The following is a 20,259-nucleotide window of genomic DNA, read 5'->3' as shown; positions in this document are numbered from 1 at the left end:
TTTTTGTTACACTTCCCGAAAAAAACGGTTACATCATGGGCTTTCATAATATGGCCTTTTAACATATTAATGTTATGGACATTTAATAATTATCTTGGCGAAAAAAGACTATAAATAATTTATTATTAATAAAATTATTAAATTATTTACAATTTGATGACTAATTCATCGTCCTTTTTTAAATGTTAAATTTTTCATAAAAGTTTAAAAATCATTTTAGTTTCTTTAAACATGTATAACTAATTTATAATCATTTATGCCATACTAATTCATAATATAATATTTCTTCATATTTTACATTAATAACCATTGTTTTTATATATCGTCTACAATTCTCTAATTACGTCTATTTGTTCAATTTTTTATATGATATCGAATATTCATCGTAAATAGATGGTTTAAGATGCCAAAAAAATTATTTACTTGGTGAATATAATACATCAAATATTACAAATTCATTATTTAGTTAAATAAATAACCAAAAACCGAAAATTCAAACCCGCGCTGGCGCGCGGGTCAGGGTCTAGTAACAATTAAAATAGTTATCATGGTTGATTAGTTAACTATATTTAGGACAGAAACCAACAACTACAACTAATGGGAAATACTTTTCTTACAACATTTCATTATTATATGGGATGGGAGCAAGTGAGATTTTGTAATTGTTCTAGCTTTCGTATTAGTATATTGAGTATTGAATAAATAGCTATTTCAAGGTATATATTGAGCCTAATCCTATAAATAAGTAAATGTGATTGATATTAACGGCTATGTATCGAGTGGTGTAACCACTGTACTCTGATGATTTAAGTTTAATGAAGTTGCGTTCCAAAAATAAATTAACGGCTATGTAATTGTCCAAGTCGCAACCGCTGCAGGTTTCATCTTTTCCAAATGGAATGGAATACAAGGGATGAGGGGTCACATGATATATTCGTAACATAAGGGATGAGACTTAACGATATACATTAATTCAAAACAGCAGTTATATTCATAAGTGATTTTGGTCACCTAAGCAAACGCCTCAAACACAACTTGGTACAGAAGTTATTGCTTATGTCTGGAAAACCTGTGAGTTTACACCTCTTCATGTCTCAAACACTAAGCTTAGGGAAGAAATCTGAACTCACAAAAGGACAAGTAAACTCATCGAAACAAGCCATCCTTATACGCTCCGGAGTCGCAGGAGTGTCCAAAGAAAACCATTCGCTGCCAAGACCCATCTCTGCTCTAGCCGCTTTGATCGCATCTTTAATCGCAAAGAAAACCGACGATGCCAGGAAAAAAGGAGGCTCACCAACTGCTTTTGATGAATGTATCCCCTTTGAGTTTGGATTCCCCTAATAGAAAGAAAAAAACATCTTGGGTAAGTTTCTTGACTTGCAAGTAAAGTAACAAAGCTTTTTATTGTTACATTTATATATATATAAACCTTGAGAAGAGAAACATTGAAGTTGAAGGGAATGTCGTTAATGGAAGGTATCTTGTAGTTTCCAGGTCCACAAGTGAGTAGATTCCCCGGTTTAATCCATCTATGAGCTGCATCTCCCCATTTGACTTCTTCTAGAGCTACCCATCCTAACCCTTGTACGAATGCTCCTTCTATCTGCAAAACATGTTCAGAGTTCAGACACAAACGCAACACTCTTGTCTTAATGGTTTCAGGTGGTTTTGTTTCAAGTACTTGTCCAATATCTATGGCTGGGTTAAGAGAATATCCGAGGTCTAACTTTATATCGACCGTTCTTGTGTGAAAGTCACCGGTTAATGTATCGATCTCAACTTCCGCAAACGCAGCTCCGTAGGTGTAATATCTGAATGGGTTTCCTTTACCAGAGATCCAGTCAAAGCCAACATCGGGAACAATGTAAAAGCCATGAGCAGAGAGGTCTATTCGTTGAAAATAGCATGCATTTGCCAGCTATATAACAATCAAAACGAAGCAGGTTAAGAGAGTTTTATTCATCAAAATGCAAAGAATGTTTCATGGATTCAAGTAGAGTTACCTCAGCAAAAGAGTTGCAACTGAGCTTAGAGGCAAGAGGCTCCATTCGTGCTTTAATCTGCTCACAAGCGTTCAGAACCGCAGCACCGTACATGTCAGAGCTCATAGAGGCAGCAGTTGGTGACGCATTTGGAACCTATCAAGATATAGAGCATAAAACATAGTTACATCTCAACTCTTTAGCTTGATATGTTTATAATAAATGTACCTTGTCGGTGCTTGTCTCTGATACAAAAACGGAACTAAGGGGAATGTTAAAGGCAGACGCAGCAACTTGGGCAACCTTTGTATGCAATCCTTGACCCATCTCTACACCTCCATGTGTCACCAAAACAGTACCGTCTGTGTACACATGAACAAGTGCACCTGCCTAACACATAATCAAATTTATAAGTAAACAAAAACTCTGTTTCTTGCTTCTCAAGAAATAGTCGTGCAAGATGGACTTACCTGGTTCATGAACGTTTTGGTAAATGATACGCCAAATTTTGTGGGAACCATAGCCACACCACGCTTTTTCCACCGGTTATGGCTATTAAACTCATCAACTTCTCTACGAGCCTTTAGAAAGTTACAAGACAGTTTCAGCTCCTTCCAGAGCTGATGCAATGTGCAATGCTGAATACACTGAGAGTAATGTGTGATAGAGCCTTCCATTTGAAAGTTCATCTCCTAAAGTAACACCCAAGAACGCATCAAAACATGAAGAAACATATACCTACAAACTTTCAGGAAAACTCACTCTGATTTCTTCAGGGCTTCTATCAAGTTCAGCTGCGATTCTCTGGATCCAGTTTTCAATTATAAGCATTCCTTGTGGACCTCCAAAGCCTCGGAAAGCAGTGTTGCTAGGATAGTTAGTAAAGCAAACGTTCCCTCTGATCCTCACATGTGGGATCTCATAGACATTATCAGAGTTAAACATTGCAATCTCAAGAACAGCTTGAGAAAGGTCCAAAGAGTTTCCACCATTGTTGTAGATTTCAAGGTCATACGCCAATACTTTCCCATCATTTGTAAACCCAACCTGTAAATAGTAGCATAATAACAATTAAAACCAAATGTTTTGTTTGTCCAAAAAAATGGAAACAAGAGGGGAAGATACTTACCTTGTACTTTCCAACAAAACTATGACGGTGACCAGATATCATCATGTCCACATCTCTGTCCAGTATGAGTTTCACCGGTCGGTTCAATAGGTAGGAAGGAACAGAAGCAGCAGCAGCTATGAAGGCTGATCTCGTTTCCTTGCCACCAAAGCCACCACCAATTCTTTTGGTTTTGCATACCACTTTAGGCATTGGAAGGCCAAGAACATGTGAAACATATTGCTGGTGCTTATGAGGATCCTACTCATAGAATGGAACCAATGAGATTTTAGATGATATAAATGCTAAATAGTCGGCTTACCCGACCACCACTTGATCTAGTTTTAAATGGGTTCCTGACAAAAAAAAGCAGCTAAATAGTATGCTTACTTGAGTGGATGAGATCATATGAACTTCGTTGCCACCATCAGTAGTCCAAACCAAACTACCATGAGGCTCCATGTAAAAGTGCTCCTGGCTGCCCATTTGAACCTCTCCCTCTATCATCCTATCGCACTGACCTGACTGAAAGCATAGCTCTACATCTCCTTTCCTTAACATTTTCTCTGTGTTTGGGTGGAAACTTTTAGCAGCAATAGCCTCCCGAATTGATAATATTGCTGGCAATTCTTCATACTCAACTTCAACTTTTCCTGCTGCGGCTTTTGCATTTTCATGTGTATCAGCAACAACCACACCAATGACCTACAAGAACCACATGCGGTTTAATGAAAAGCTAAGAAAGAAAGTGAAAAGTAAAGTCTTACTTGTCCCACACACGTGACCACGTCTGTAGCAAATAATTCTTCGTCGGCAACCACAGGTCCAATCTTATTATCTGCTGGAACATCTTTGGCAAGAAATAGACCAGCAAAACCAGGTGAAGATTTGGATTCTGAATCATCAATAGAAATTATGCGAGCATGTGGCATTTTGCTTAGCACTAAAGCAGCGTGCAAGGTATTAGGAGGCACTGGAGTATCATCAGTATATTCAGCTTCCCCTGTGACCTACATGAATGTTCAAGAGTCTTGAGACATTGTATTATGCTGGTAACAACAAGTCTACATCTTTCTCTCGTGTACTCTTAAATCACAAATATGAATACTCTTATCACAAAAAACCTGCATGAGAATCAATCTTGAGAACATTGGATGGACCAACATACCTGCATTCTTGCTGAAAGATGGACTGCCGGCAAGCCAACAGCTGTTCCCTGCATTACTGTCTCATAGTCTTGTCTTCCAGCTCTACATGGCCGAGAAAAAGATTTCACAGCTGACATATAAGAGGGTGGGAAAGTCTCTAAAGCTGGCTTAACATCACGTATACGATGAGAAACCCATAAGAAGAACTTAAAGAAGAAGCTTAGGACTAGAGACTTCCGAAACTCCACCATTCCACCAGGAGCATCCTCATCGATTATAACATCACTTTGAATAACCTTCAAAGCATCTTGAAGAAGACTTTTACTCCAGCTCTTTCCAATCAGAAACTCCTCAGTCTTCCTTGCACGCAAAGTAACCGCAGCCACACCACCAAAAGCAACAGATGCGTCGGAAACGAACAGTTCTTCACCTCTCTCTTCGAGAAACACACGCATTCCACCGTTGACGATGGCTATATCATCATCCCTCCGGTGTGCCTGTTTAAACTCTTTCACATACTCCAAAGGCCTTGTCCACGGTAAGAACACTGACAACAAGATCTCGTTGCTCTCCATATCCACTTCACGGTAGCCACTAAAGAAATCTCTTGCAGGTACCGACCTAACGTCTCCATTGCAGTTGATTATCTTGAACTCTGCTCTTGAAGCCATCCAAAGAGGGTTTAAATCAGATATAGGACTAGCGGTACAGATGTTCCCACCAACGGAAGCAACGTTCCTTATCTGTGTCCCAGCAAACCACTTCAGCTGCTCAATAAAAGCCTTGCAAGCTGATGTCTCATGTGCAGGACGCTCCTTTACAACGTTCCTGAATAGTCTCAGAAGCTCAGAGAGTGTCAAAGCAGAACCAATCTCTACCCCAATGTCATTGACATTCACTGTGTTGAGTTCCGGGACTTGACCAACATATATCAGCACCTGATACTGTAACCTCTTCATCCTCATTTCGATTCCCACCTCTGTGTTACCTACCACTAGCTTTGCATCAGGATGTTTTGCCTTGAGACGGAGCAAGTGCTGAAGTCTTAGAGGTCTGTACCAGATCAACCCTCCATCTCCTCTCAACTTCAAGGAAGCTAACTCCCTCAGTAAAAGCTCAGGAGGGAATATAAGCTCTTTCTCCGCATACTTAGCCCCATCTGTCTCACTATAAGAGATGGGCTGGAATATACCGTCACCACATGAACAAGGTTTACCAGTAGATGGGCAAATACTTGAACCGTCTTGAAGGCTAAGCGAAGATAAACCACTGTATAAGGCGTCATCAGTTTTTGCGAAAACCCGAAAGGCATCAATGATGGGTCTGTAACCAGTACAGCGACATAAGTTTCCTGCGAGAGACTCTTCGATCTCCTCTTCAGAAGGTGAGTTTTTATTTGACCTCAGTAAGGCATACATGGACATGACGAACCCGGGAGTGCAAAACCCACATTGTGAACCATGAGAAGATGCCAATGACTCCTGAGAGAGAGAGAAAGGATCATATCAGGTGGACATCATAGATTCTCCGGAAACTAGAACCAAAAAAAAAGAAGCATCTACCTGAAGTGGGTGCAAGCCGTGTTTGCGATGACCAACTCCCTCAATGGATATTACATGCATTCCTTCCACGGAATAGAGAGGTGCTAAACAAGCGTTGACAGCATAGTGTCTGCAAGTATTAAATATCTGTTGGAGAAAGAATCAACAAGAAGGGCTTAACTCAACCAACATATAGAGAGAAAGAGACGCACACGCATTTGTTTGATGTTCTGTCATAACTAGAGACCATCACCGTGCAAGCCCCACAACCACCTTCACCGCACCCCAGCTTTGTCCCGGTCAGTCCTAAATCTAAAGGAAACAAGAAAGGCTTTTTTAGCAAGTTATATAAAAACTTTTATGCATATAGTCTTTTCTGAGATGTATACAATTCATATTTAAACTAATCAATGGATGAAACCAAAATAAAAAAAAATCCCACAATTCAAGTCTTTGCATCTCTAAAGTTGATTTGAAAACTGAACTTGTTGAGTACTTTTAACCATTTACTCATTCCCAAACACTAGAACTTTATCGGAAACCAAAGACCAAAAATACAAGAGTAAAGTGATTATCATGTAATATACACACCTCGGAGGTATTCAAGAAGTGTCATATGAGCAAGGCCATCAGGTAACACTCTACGAACGCCGTTGACGTATAGTATCGCCTCCATAAACTCGTCTCCAATCTGCTCCATCTCTCCTTCCTTCTTCAGTGAACCCATAACTCAAATGACTATCGTTGAACTTAAGAGAGGACTAACAAAAGCAAGAAGATGGAGAAACTGATCATGATTAAAGTCAAAGTCAAGCACAAGGAGAGACTATGATGAGAGCATACTTTTCTTTATGTCTGAATATAATATATGTATCTGTCGTTGTCAGTTTCTCCATTATGCAATCCAAATCCTTTGGTTTTGTCTAAAGCACCCACTAAACATAGTAGTACCACTGTTCTTAGTCGTTAGCAAACATTGTTGAATTTTCCACGGTTGAATATGTCAGCTTCACACGCAGCGACGTAAAACGAACGGCACCTACACTTCTTCAATGCAAGCTCACCAAAACTTTCTTCGCTTCTAAGGGGGTGACACACGTCATCATCGATTGCTTGACCGACCGGTCAGATCCAAAATCCGGTTAAGAAACCGGGTCATGGTTGTTCTGATAGCTCTCATATTTGAACACACCACATAGCCGAGCTTTATGGCAGCTCGGTCCCACGTGAACCTCTTTGCAAAGTTCGTAAACTTTTGAAGGATAAACAAGCAACAGTTTCTTCATGCCAGCTCTCACTTTCTCCCACGCCATCAGAGCGTTTACACCAACATGTTTGATATCTTCGTCCGAGATGGATGGCTCCTGCTTGACAACATAGTTCCAAGATCGCGGGAACACGGTTATAATCAAACCTCAAGTTATTACCAAGAAGACTTTTTGATTCTAGAGTCAAGAATCTGAAAAATTACTTGCATGTCAAGACATGAAACACTTTAAGAAGCAGGGTGACGTTAGTGAGTAGATTTGTTGATTCTAGAAGGTTTCCTTGAGTAACAAGCTACCTACAAAATTTCCGCACGCTTTTTGTCTCCAAATCGCCATAGCGAGATCAATCTATACAGAACACAACGAATCAGTAATGTAACAAGTACATGGAAATGGTAACTCGCCATGACTCGATTCCTCGATCAGCACAAGCAATACAGAATAATAACAAACGATTCAAAAGTGTCGAACTTTCGATAGCTAAAACAAGAATTAGTCACAAACAATGAAAAAACTAATAATAATAATCAGCAAAACATTTCGTCGAGCAATTTCAAGGGAGAGCCAATATCGTGAAGCAAAGTTCAGATTCAGATCGTAGAAGCAACAAAAGAGAGAGCAGAGTAAGCTCTACATCGTACCTGCAAAAAGTTTTCCGGTTAATCGGAATTTTCTGAACGACGACGGCTACGGAGAGAGTCCACTCGTCGGAGAGTCATCCAATAATGCCATATTTGGGCCGTACCGTTTAGGACCGTAGAATGGGCTGGATCATCTTTGAACTGAAATATTCATTACTATTTTATTGTTTTTTTCTAGCTTTTTGATGACTTTTTGTAGTTTTCTACCTTTGATGATTTTTATTGTTGTAACATTCTAATTTCTAGAATGTATTATGTATTCATATTTTAGTCACTAATATAAAGAAAATACTAAAATTAAGTGTTTTTGAAATAGAACACTTTTAAAAGTAGACAATTTATCGTGAAATATTTTGATATAATGTGAATGAGGATACAGCACATAAAGTTCAGTAAGCAAATCTATCAAGTCTTCCATATTTTTTACAATATGCTAGATGTTCGGTTAATGTTTTATATGAGATAATGAATTAGGCGAACGTCTAAGACGATTTTTTAGTGTCTGGGTTGATTTATTCAAAACTCGTTTTATTTAAATCTGATTTTCTGATTAGACAAGGCGCCATCTAGATCGATTTTTAGAATACCAAACTTTTGTCGAATCTCTTAGGTAAAAAAACATTTGTTGCTTTTATTATTCCTTTTTGAATTTTTGTTTTTGAATCGTGCTATATATTTGATGAGAAACCATCAACAGAGATTGTATTCATAATAACATCAAATGTCACTTGTCTAATTTCAATGTTTAAACTTCTAAAAATAATATATAAGTATGCAAGGTAAATTATTTAAACCGTTAATCTGTTTATTAAGATAGTCCTTAAGGCTTTTAGTAACGACATTTTAGACTAATCCAACATTTTGAATTGTCATATCAAATATTGGAACGCTTGCATGATCAATTTCTTTTCAGATGGTTTCAATCAAATGTCAAACTTATCATATGCTAAAACGAAATTTAAAGAAGACCAAAAGTACAGGTAAATAAAATGATCAATCGTGAGACATCTTTGAAGATATAGTCTCAGAAGTCTCTCAATTATATACAAAATGTAAAAGTTTGTAACAAAAAATGTATTTTGATGCTTATCATAACTGGTTTAAATAGTTAGTTAAGTTGAGGATAGAAATAATAAGTTGCTAACACAGAAGTCATTTTGTTGTTGCTCATAATTAAGCTTGCAAAAAGAAGGTCATGGACTACAAGGTTTCCATAATTATATCATCTGTATACTTGGAGCTAGTGTTTACTATTTAATTTTTGTAGAAGGAGAATAAAACATGGACTATTCTAATTTAGAATTATTCTACATAATATATTTTTGTTTGATAATATTCAAAATGTAGACAAATTCTATTAATATGTGTTTGCAGCTCTTATTTGTTTGAACTTGTGTCTTTAATATTTCTTTGGTGAAAGAGTCAATTATATATATCGAAACAACAACAATTACAAGGTAAGAAGAATAATTAATGACCTGCTTTTCTTTACAAATCCATGTGTAGACAGTGTAGTTACTAGATCAGTCGTCGCATAAGCTGATGTAATTTTGGACTTTGGTATTGATATGTGTTGAGGTTTGTTCGTGTACAAGAAACATTGAAACGTAAGACAATTGCGGTGGAATATATATAAATAAATGTTTCTAAAAATTAGGGTAAATTCCGCATAATCCGACCAACTTGAGAGAAAAATCCAAATGTGAATAGAGTGATGTATATGCTAAATGTTGGAATTTAGTGTCATTTGCATGGAACCATGTTTTGAGGCTATTCCTTCGTGCAAGTGACTACCAATTTAGGGTTCCCTCATTAATCATTTATGTAAAATTAATATATTTATTATCTCTTAAAAAATACTTAATTAAATTGATCATGAAATATTAGGGCAAAATAACAGATTTAACTAGCGTTTTTCAGTAACTAATTTAATTTCTAGAATAATTAGTATAGGCATTAATTGAGTATGCGTTTAGCTGTATTTCTTTTCTTTAACTTCCTCTTCACGTAACTACCGCATGGAGAGCGCTGTCTTTTCTAGTTATGACGTGAAAGCTTCTTAAAAGACAGCTTTAACTTCCACCGTTAAACCCTAAACTATTTAATGCTTATACTTTCACCCCTAATATTTTAAATTACTAAATACACCCTTGTATTTAGTTTCATATAAATAGACATCAAGAAAAACCCTTTCTCCTTGGGCTCTTCTTTCAAATCTCTCTTCCCTGCTCGTTGCAGGGAAACCACCCCCACCCCTTCTTGAGTCTCTTTTGTTCACCATGGAAGTCAAAAATCAGATCAATGGTAGAGAAGAAGAGATCAAGAACAAGATGAAGAAGAAAAGATCACGTGGCATGCACGTAATCGGCGTAGTTTTGTACATGCTTCGCCGTCGTAGGAGGACAAAGCCGTTTAAAAATGGGTTTTGGCGGCGAGTTGTTGAGTCCTTTCAGCAGTTGAAAAACGATAAGATTACCATGCATCCACCGTCTAATATTACGATTATGCCACCGGCTTCTCCGGTGAAGGAGAAACCTCCAGCGAGTAATGACGATCGGTTAGCAGAGATGGTAGAGGTTTTCACGGCGACGTCTTCTTCTTGCTCTTCGGGAATCTCTGGATATGGATCGGCAAAGTCGTTGCGTGATATGGATTGTCTTGATGAAGATGATGATGATGATGATGATGATGAGGATTGCTACCGTGACGTTGATGGAGGTGATGAGATGATTGACGTGAAAGCGGAGGAGTTTATTGAGAGATTTTACGAGCAAATGAGGATGCAAAATCAGGCTTATACAGGACGTTGCAAAGCCAAAGGGACGATGACGGTCTAGCGATGAAGCATATAATATGACATGAACGTATGGTTTATACATGCATAGAGATGTGCATGTTTATCACACTGGACGGTTCTTAGGGTATGTCTTTGTCTTTAATTATATCGAAACATTTAATCTGCAAGAAAACATATCATCTATTTGTTTATTTTAAAATTTTAATTAGTGTGTTTCTAGTCGATGGTTAATTTGTACGAATTGTTTGCAATAATACTAAATTTCTAAAATACATTCATTTGCTTCCTGTCGACCAGTTCTGTTATTAATTTACTTCGCAGAAGTGAGGATTTGTTTCGGCCGAATCTGTGTCCAATAAAATATATACATTTATTATACCTATAAACTCTCGTGTCCAATAAACTCTTGAATTGGTTCAACTCACTTTTGTCTCGGACAAAATTATGATTTACAGATTTAAACTACTTCGTATATATAGGCTTGTTCATTACCGTCCCATAGACCTAAGAATGACGAACTCCCAAAGCTAACTAATTCTTTTGAATGGTACCAAATTTCACGATATATCAACAATTCATTTGTTTGCTCTATTATTAAACTTATATAATGTTTGTAAATGTATAACTAAATCATAAACATGGATTCAATTAAGACGTAAAATCATTTTGTAGAAAACACAGGAGCTTGAATAGGTCTTAGATTCTAAAACGAGAGCGGAGTTATAGCCAAACTTACATACAAATGCAACTTTGATGGCTTCTGGGTTGGCCTTAAAGATAGGATACATTAGAGGTTATTATCGTGGTCATAGTGTGTCTTTCCCCGGGAAACTAGGGTTTAGCATTGTGCTATTTTGTGTATTTAAAAACAAAAACAACACTCCTTATTGTTCTAATTAAATCCATTCAGAGATAACGAAACATAGTCAGATATAATGCTGTCTTCTCGAGCTCTTAATGCAGCGTCTCGTTCGTCTCTCAGTCGTCCTCTTCTCGCCAAGAGACTAACTTCTTCTGGTCGAACTGCTGATCCTGAGATCCATGGTCGTAACGATGGAGACGAGCCTAGTCTTTTCCCAACAGACCCCGAAGTATCATCCATCTTTTATTTACATTTTCTGTCATTAATTACACTTTAATTCGACTTTACATTGTCAAAAGTTAAAACTAAAAATGTAGATTGTTTCTAAAACTTTTGTTTTTATTGCCAATCATGCTTAAAAAAAATTAGAGGTAGGTCTTAAAACATAACTATACTCACTTAACCAACCAGATTATTAATTATTAACTGTGATATGTTTTTTGTTGTAGGGTTTGGATGATGTAGCGAATCCCAAGACTCCGGCAGATGAGATTGTACCGGACATTCGACCACCCGGTTTAGAAAAAGAACCGCTTAAGCCTCCTAAAAACCCACGAGCTACTTCACACAAGATTGAGTCTACTCCGGTTAGTCTGCCCGCAGATCCCAGTCTCCAACAGAAACGAAAATGAGAGCAGCAAAAGCCTTAGCAGCTGCACCCGCCATGGTCGCCTAGTATAAGACATACTATTGTGAACTGTAGGCAGATATGTTTACTTTTTATTAGCTTTTGAGAATAAAAAAAAAACAAATTATTTATGCTTTCTTGGGACTAAAGAAAGTAATTTACTTCCATTTTTACAAATGTGTTAGTATCTTGGAATTTTGAGTTGATGTGATGCATGAGATTAGGCACAATAGATTTGATTCAAGCATATGTGGTGATAATTAAAAGACAGTTTTCAAATGGTCCAAAACGGTTTTAATTTGGTTCTTCAATAGAATTCCTTCGGTGTTTATCCCCCCACAAGCTGTAAATTTTGAAGAGAGTCACATTCCAAAGTTGCTATTAAAGAAGTCTTAAAAGAAAATAGATAAAAAAATAATTTATTGAGGCAAACATAGAAAGATAAAAACTCTTTTCATAATTTCACAAGTTTTTTTGTGTTCTTTATGTATTCGATCTTTGAAAAACTACCATTACTTTGATTCACTTAACATCATCAAAGCAAAACACCCCATCATTGTGATCAATAATATTATATTAACTAGTGGTCTGTCCGCGTTTCGCGCATATTGTTTGGTTTAAAATTTATGATTTTGTTGGATAATTTTCATTGTCAATAGATATAGAGCTTTTAATATGGTTGTATTTTATGTGTTTGGCATGCTAGTGTAACTTTTATGTAACGTGTGTATCGTAAATATAGTGGGTGTAACATAGTAAATGTTTTGGCTTAGAGTTGTCTTTATGGTCATAGAGAGGGGATTGATGAAAGAAGGGGGAATGTTACTATGAAATTGTGGAAAATATTAAGCAAAAACTCTGATATTTCCCAATAGTGAAACAATATTTGACTATAATATTTGCCAATTTTTAATATTCTGTATAGTATAAGGATGTTGAAAACTTGTAGTCTAATGTTGTTTGTAAACAATAGGGCTCGGGGGAAGTTTGTTTTGGTGAATTGTTTTTTGCACATGTTTGTGTGTTGTTTCTTCATATTCTTTCTATAAAATTTACGATGATGTTTGAAATTTTGTTAAAATTGCAAATTAAATCTTTGAGGAATATACTTTAGTAATATTTGAAAGAAAGAGAGGAGCTAGTGTTTAAAATGCAAGTACGGAGAGGTGCTAGTGTGGCAATGACTAACATGGTCATTGATAAGGATAATGTCAAAATTATATATATTTATTAGGTTTTTAAGGTCAAGGATGGCGCTTTTATTCCATTATCGATTGCCACTTCTGAATTTAGGTTGTTTTGTAAAGAGATACGAATGACTTATATATGTGCTAAGCTAGTGTGGTGGTTAGGGTTTTCATGTTGTGGTCCAATAATTGAGTTCTTCCACTGTAGTGTTGGAAGTTGGTGGGCTGAGATTATATGATGGACTATTGATTAAAGATGTTGGAATGAATTTGTTGATTATATGTTTAATAAGTGTTTCTAGTCAGTTATGATTTGAACTTTTTATTATAGTAATGAACTGGGATGGTAGGAGCTGGTGTTGAAGTTGAAACCCTTAAATTTTTTTTTTTAATTGTAGTTGTAGAACATGAATTTTTAGAACTGAACTCTTTAGATGCTTTCTGATAATTGGTTTTCATGCTTCCCTTTCTACTGGTTGATGAATGTTTTAAGTGAGCTTCTTCTGAGAGATTTGAAGGTTGTTATGTTATTGTTTTGGGCATTCAAGATTTTTTTTGTTGTTATTATGAGGTGATCTAACCGCGATGATGATGTTGTAGGTCAGATTTCAAGTGGATTTTCGGATTTGTTGAAGTTTTTGTTGACTTTGTAATAATTTCCAGGCTGATGTGGAGAAACTTTGGTTGGTTTCCGTTCATGTTCGGCCTCTGTGTTAATTTAAAATTTGTTAATCATATCAGTTTATGAATATACGGCGAGGGTGGGGTGTGTCTCATTTTCCCAGTGGTGGTGTCATCGGTTTTTATTAGAACATGGCCAGTGAATGTGAAGTTGTCGAGCTATGTGTAAACCGTAACACCGTATGGCCATACACAGAAGTTTAAATTTAATTTGCTATGAGGAAAATGTTTTTATTTATGATAACGTAACTAATTGTTTGTTTATTTTTGTAGTCAAAGATTCGTAAAAATATTTCAAAAATGTTAAGAAATTTGTAAGTGCTTTTATAGTTACAGATTAGCATTTATATGAAATTTCTATATATCTGTCCATTTAAATAGTAACTTTTTTTTGTTTTCATCATATGTAAAGCTTTGTAAACAATAAATATACTTCTCGTATTTAATAAAAGTGTCACTGGGAAATTTTTCACGCATTAAGAAACAACATAAAATTATATTTTATTCATTGTTCACACACTAAAATTTTTGCCTTTTAATTAATTCACTGACAAAATGAAGTTAAAAATGAAAATTTATTTAAAATTCCGCATTGAAAATACTATGCACGAAAATAAAATTCTAAATGACATTTTTTTAAGAAACAGAGGAGTATATGAAATTTACTAAATTAATTTATAAAAAACTTTAACGATGCTCATGTACCATGAAAGAGAGTTTAACATACATTAATACCAATTTAGAATGTGGTTAGAAGTTTTAAAACAATGCTAAAGATTATATGGTTCAGTATATAAAGCATTTACCAAAATTCAATATTTTTGTAGGGGGTTGGTTAACACATAAATTTTGAGAAAATTTCAAAAAATATGAAAATATTTTTTAATGCATAGTTGCATCATGCACTAATATATGATGATGTTGAAAGAGGTTTGGAGCGTTTGTTGTCTCCATTTTTCAAGAAAATAACGATTTTATAATAGTTATTTAATCGATTTAGGGAGTATTATGAAGTCTAAATTAATTGATAAAAAATGATAACGATTATCATATACCATGAAAGAGAGTTTAAAATACATTAATACAAATGTAGAATATGGTTAAAAATTTTAAAACAACACTAAAAATTTTAGTCTTCAGTATATAGAGCGTTTAACATAAAACTCAATATTTTCGTAGGGGGGTTAACACAAAAATTTTAAAAAAAATTCAAAAAATATAACAATATTGTTTTAATGCATAGTTGCCTCCTGTACTAATATGGTGATGGTCAAAGAGTTTTGAAACCTTTGTTGTCTTCATTCCTCTAGAGAATTACGATTTTATAATTGTTAGTTCACTAATTTAGGGTGTATACGAGATTTTATTAAATTAATTTATAAAAAAATTTAACATTGCTCATGTACCATGAAAGAGAGTTTAGCATACATTAATACAAATGTAGAATGTGGTTAGAAATTTTAAAACAATACTAAAGATTATATGGTTCACTATATAAATCATTTACCAAAATTCAGTATTTTTGTAGGGGTTAACACATAGATTTTGAGAAAATTTCAAAAAATATGATAATATTGTTTTAATACGTAGTTGCATCCTACACTAATATATGATGATGCTGAAAGAGGTTTAGAGCCTTTGTTGTGTCTGTTTTTCAAGAAAATAACGATTTTATACTGGTTATTCCACCGATTTAGGGAATATTATACATAAAAAACTATAACGATTCCCATATACCATGAAAGAGAGTTTAACATACATTAATACAAATGTATAATGTGGTTAAAAATTTTAAAACAACACTAAAATGTTTAGGATTCAGTATATATAGCGTTTAACGTAAAACTCAATATTTTCGTAGAGGTTAACACATAGATTTTGAGAAAAACTCAAAAAATATAACAATATTGCTTTAATGCATAGTCGCCTCCTTTAATAAAATATGATGATGGTGAAAGAGGTTTGGAATATTTGTTGTCTCCATTTCTCTAGAAAATAGAGATTTTATAATACTTAGTCCACTAATTTAGAGAGTATATGAAGTTTTATTATGTTAACTTATAAAAAAAATTGGACGATACTCATTCACCATGAAAGACAGTTTAGCATACATTAATACAAATGTATAATGTGGTTAGAAATTTTAAAACAATACTAAAAATTATAGGCTTCAGTATATAAAGCATTACCAAAATTCAATATTTTTGTAGAGGTTAACTCAAAATTTTTGAGAAAAATTCAAAAAATATAACAATATTGTTTTAATGCATAGTTGCATCCTACACTGATATATGATGATGTTGAAAGAGGTTTGGTGCCTTTGTTGTGTTTGGTTTTCAAGAAAATAGCAATTTTGTCGTATTTATTCCAACGATTTAGAGAGTATTATGAAGTGTTACTAAATTAATTGATAAAAAACTATAACGATTCCCATATACCATGAAAGAGAGTTTAACATACATTAATACAAATGTATAATGTGGTTAAAAATTTTAAAACAACACTAAAATGTTTAGGATTCAGTATATATAGCGTTTAACGTAAAACTCAATATTTTCAGCACATAGATTTTGAGAAAAAATAAAAAAATATAAAAATATTGCTTTAATGCATAGTTGCCTCCTGTACTAATATATGGTGGTGGTCAAAGAGGTTTGGAACCTTTGTTGTCTTTATTTCTCTAGAGAATGTGATTTTATAAAGGTTAGTCCATTAATTTAGGGAGTATATGAAATTTTACTAAATTAATTTATAAAAAAATTGAACGATGCTCATGTACCTTGAAAGAGAGTTTAACATTCATTAATACAAATTTAGAATGTGGTTAGAAATTTTAAAACAATACTAAAGATTATATGGTTCAGTATATAAAACATTTACCAAAATTCAATATTTTTGTAGGGGGGTTGGTTAACACATATATTTTGAGAAAATTTAAACAAAATATGAAAATATTGTTTTAATTCATAGTTGAATCATGCACTAACATATGATGATGTTGAAAGAGGTTTGGACCATTTGTCGTCTTCGTTTTTTAAGAAAATAACGATTTTACGGTGGTTATTCCTTGGATTTATGGAGTATTATGAAGTTTCACTAAATTAATTGATAAAAATTATAATAATTTTCATATACCATGAAAGAGAGTTTAAAATAAATTAATACAAATGTAGAATATAGTTATAAATTTTAAAACAACACTAAAAAGTTTAGGCTTCAGTATATAGAGCATTTCACGTAAAATTCAATATTTTCGTAGGGGTTAACAAATAAATTTTGAGAAAACTTGAAAAATATAACAATATTATTTTAATGCATAGTTGCCTCCTGTAGTAATATGTGGTGATGGTCAAAGAGATTTGAAATCTTTGTTGTCTACATTTCTCTAGATAATAACGATTTTATAACGGTTAGTCCACTAATTTAGGGAGTATATGAAATTTTACTAAATTAATTTATAGAAAAATTGAACGATGCTCATGTATCATGAAAGAGAGTTTAGCATACACTAATACAAATGTAGAATGTGGTTAGAAATTTTAAAACAACACTAAAGATTATAGGGTTCAGTATATAAAACATTTACATAAATTCAATATTTTTGTAGAGGTTAACACGTTGATTTTGAAAAAAATTCAAAAAATATGACAATATTGTTTTAATGCATAGTTTCATCCTACACTAATATATGATGATGTTGAAAGAGGTTTAGAGCCTTTGTTGTGTCCGTTTTTCAAGAAAATAGCATTTTTGTAGTGATTATTCCATTGATTAAGATAGTATTTTGTAGTTTTACTAATTAATTGATAAAAAAATTAGAACGGTTTCCATATACCATAAAAGAGAGTTTAACATACATTAATACAAAAGTAGAATGTGGCTAAAAATTTTAAAACAACACTAAAGATTATAGGCTTCAATATATAAAGCATTTACCAAAATTCAATATTTTTGTAGGGATTAACAAATAGAATTTTAAAAATTTCAAAAAATACAAAAATATTGTTTTAATACATAATTGCATCATGCACTAACATTTGACGAAGTTGAAAGAGGTTTAAAGCCTTTTTTGTCTCCATTTTTAATGAAATAATGACTTTAAAGTAGTTACTCCACCAATTTAAAGAGTATAATAAAATGTTTACTAAATTAATTGATAAAAAAATAATAACGATTCTCATATACCTTGAAAGAGAGTTTAACATACATTATTACAAATTTAGAATGTGGTTAGAAATTTTAAAATAACACTAAAATGTATAAGCTTTAGAATATAGAGCGTTTAACGTAAAACTCAATATTTTCGTAGGGGTTAACACATAGATTTTGAGAAAAACTCAAAAATATAAAAATATTGTTTTAATGCATAGTTGCCACCTTTACTAATATATGATGATGGTCAAAGTTTGAAACCTTTGTTTTCTTTATTTCTCTAGAGAATAGCGATTTTATAATGGTTAGTCCACTAATTTATGGAGTATTTGAAGTTTTACTTAATTAACATATAAACAAAATAGAACGATGTTCATGCACCATGAAAGAGAGTTTAGAATACATTAATACAAATGTAGAATGTGGTTAAATTTTTTTAAATAATTCTAAAGATTATAGGCTTCAGTATATAAAGCATTTACCAAAATTCAATATTTTTGTTGGGGGTTAACACATAGATTTAGGGGCTATTATGAAGTTTCACTAAATTAATTGATAAAAAATTATAACGATTCTCATATACCATGAAAGAGAGTTTAACATACATTAATACAAATGTAGAAAGTGGTTAGAAAATTTAGATGAATAGTAAAAAGTATAAGTTTCAGTATATAGAACGTTTAACGTAAAACTCAATATTTTCGTAGACACATAGATTTTGAGAAAAAAATAAAAAAATATAATAATATTGTTTTGATCCATAGTTACCTCATGTACTAATATATGATGATGGTCAAATAGGTTTTGAACTTTTGTTGTCTCCATTTCTTTAGAGAATAGCGATTTTATATTGGTTAGTCCACTAATTTAGGGAGTATATGAAATTTTACTATATTAATTTATAAAAAAAATGGAACGATGCTCATTTATCATGAAATAGAGTTTAGCATACATTAATACAAATGTAAAATATGGTTAGAAATTTTAAAACAACATTAAAGATTATAGGCTTCAGTATATAACGCTTTTACCAAAATTCAATATTTTTGTAGGGGTCAACGCATAGATTTTGAGCAATTTTCAAAAAATATGACAATATTGTATTAATGCATAGTTGCATCCTGCACTAACATATGATGATGTTGAAAGAGGTTTGGAGCCTTTGTTGTTTCCATTTTTCTCGAAAATAGTCATTTTATAGTGGTTATTCTACCGATTTTGGGAGTATTATGAATTTTTACTAAATTAAATAATAAAAATTATAACGATTCTCATATTCCATGAAAGAGAGTTTAAAATACATTAATACCAATGTAGAATATGGTTAGAAATTTTAAAACAACACTAAAATTTTTAGGCTTCAGTATATAGAGCGTTTAACGTAAAACTCAATATTTTTTCGTAGGGGGTTAACACATTGATTTTGAAAGAAAACCAAAAAATATAACAATATTGGTTCAATTCATAGCTGCCTCATGTACTAATATATGGTAATGGTCAAAGAGGTTTGAAACCTTTGTTGTCGTCCTTACTCTACAAAATAGCGATTTTATAATGGTTAGTTCACTAATTTAGAGAGTATATGAAATTTAACTAAATTAATTTATAAAAAAAAATTTAACCTTGCTCATGTACCTTGAATGAGAGTTTAACATACATTAATACAAATGCGGAATGTGGTTAGAAATTTTAAAACAATACTAAAGATTATATGGTTCAGAATATAAAGCATTTACCGAAATTCAATATTTTTGTAGGGATTAACACATAGATTTTGAGAAAATTTCAAAAAATATGGCAATATTGTTTTAATGCATAGTTGCATCATGCACTAATATATGATGATGTTGAAAGAGGTTAGAAGCCTTTGTTGTCAACGTTTTTCAAGAAAATAACGATTTTGAAAGAGGTTTGAAGTGTTTGCTGTCTCCGATTTTCAAGAAAATAATGATTTTATAGTGGTTATTCCACGATTTAAGGAATTACTAATTTATTGATAAAAAATCAGAAAGATTCTCATATACCATAAAATATAGTTTAACAAATATTAATCCAAATGTAGAATATGGTTATAAATTTTAAAACAACACTGAAAAGTTTAGGCTTTAGTACATAGAGCATTTAGCGTAAAGTTCAATATTTTCGTAGGGGTTAACACATAGTTTTTGAGAAAACTTCAAAAATATAACAATATTGCTTTAATGCATAGTTGCCTCATGTACTAATATATGGTGATGGTCAAAGACATTTGGAATCTTTGT

General features: G+C 33.2%; 3 protein-coding genes and 1 pseudogene across 3 annotated transcripts; 2 read left to right on the top strand and 2 right to left on the bottom strand.

The window, feature by feature from the left end:
• Window positions 1–929: 929 nt before the first annotated feature.
• LOC106318433 (xanthine dehydrogenase 1-like) lies at window positions 930–6,509 on the bottom strand. The gene is made up of 14 exons (XM_013756408.1): window positions 6,374–6,509; window positions 5,995–6,094; window positions 5,804–5,912; window positions 4,262–5,722; window positions 3,861–4,103; window positions 3,484–3,798; window positions 3,115–3,354; window positions 2,748–3,032; window positions 2,456–2,677; window positions 2,214–2,375; window positions 2,007–2,141; window positions 1,685–1,921; window positions 1,433–1,606; window positions 930–1,340 (listed from the first exon to the last, which is right to left on the bottom strand). The coding sequence occupies exons 1-14, from the start codon at window positions 6,507–6,509 to the stop codon at window positions 1,095–1,097; spliced, it is 4,065 nt and encodes a 1,354-aa protein (XP_013611862.1). The 3' UTR covers window positions 930–1,094.
• Window positions 6,510–6,924: 415 nt separating this feature from the next.
• Window positions 6,925–7,457, bottom strand: LOC106314057 (annotated as a pseudogene).
• A 2,513-nt stretch (window positions 7,458–9,970) lies between these two features.
• Window positions 9,971–10,593, top strand: LOC106317587. Its single transcript, XM_013755378.1, has one exon. The coding sequence runs from the start codon at window positions 9,971–9,973 to the stop codon at window positions 10,526–10,528; it is 558 nt and encodes a 185-aa protein (XP_013610832.1). The 3' UTR covers window positions 10,529–10,593.
• Window positions 10,594–11,399: 806 nt separating this feature from the next.
• On the top strand, window positions 11,400–12,238 carry LOC106317474. The gene is made up of 2 exons (XM_013755286.1): window positions 11,400–11,579; window positions 11,800–12,238. Exons 1-2 carry the CDS (start codon window positions 11,424–11,426, stop codon window positions 11,980–11,982), a joined length of 339 nt encoding a protein of 112 aa, XP_013610740.1. The 5' UTR covers window positions 11,400–11,423; the 3' UTR covers window positions 11,983–12,238.
• Window positions 12,239–20,259: the final 8,021 nt, after the last annotated feature.

This window comes from Brassica oleracea, chromosome C9, assembly GCF_000695525.1.
Source record: "Brassica oleracea var. oleracea cultivar TO1000 chromosome C9, BOL, whole genome shotgun sequence".
NCBI classification, from domain to species: domain Eukaryota; kingdom Viridiplantae; phylum Streptophyta; class Magnoliopsida; order Brassicales; family Brassicaceae; genus Brassica; species Brassica oleracea.
This window is presented reverse-complemented; position numbering and strand designations above follow the sequence as displayed.

Coding starts and splice junctions, on each gene's coding strand:
- LOC106317474 (XM_013755286.1), top strand. CDS start 11,424: ATGCTGTCTTCTCGAGCTCTTAATGCAGCGTCTCGTTCGTCTCTCAGT. Junction 11,580..11,799: donor TTTTCCCAACAGACCCCGAA/GTATCATCCATC, acceptor TTTTTGTTGTAG/GGTTTGGATGATGTAGCGAA.
- LOC106318433 (XM_013756408.1), bottom strand. CDS start 6,509: ATGGGTTCACTGAAGAAGGAAGGAGAGATGGAGCAGATTGGAGACGAG. Junction 5,913..5,994: donor AGAACATCAAACAAATGCGT/GTGCGTCTCTTT, acceptor TAATACTTGCAG/ACACTATGCTGTCAACGCTT. Junction 2,376..2,455: donor CCAAAACGTTCATGAACCAG/GTAAGTCCATCT, acceptor ATTATGTGTTAG/GCAGGTGCACTTGTTCATGT.
- LOC106317587 (XM_013755378.1), top strand. CDS start 9,971: ATGGAAGTCAAAAATCAGATCAATGGTAGAGAAGAAGAGATCAAGAAC.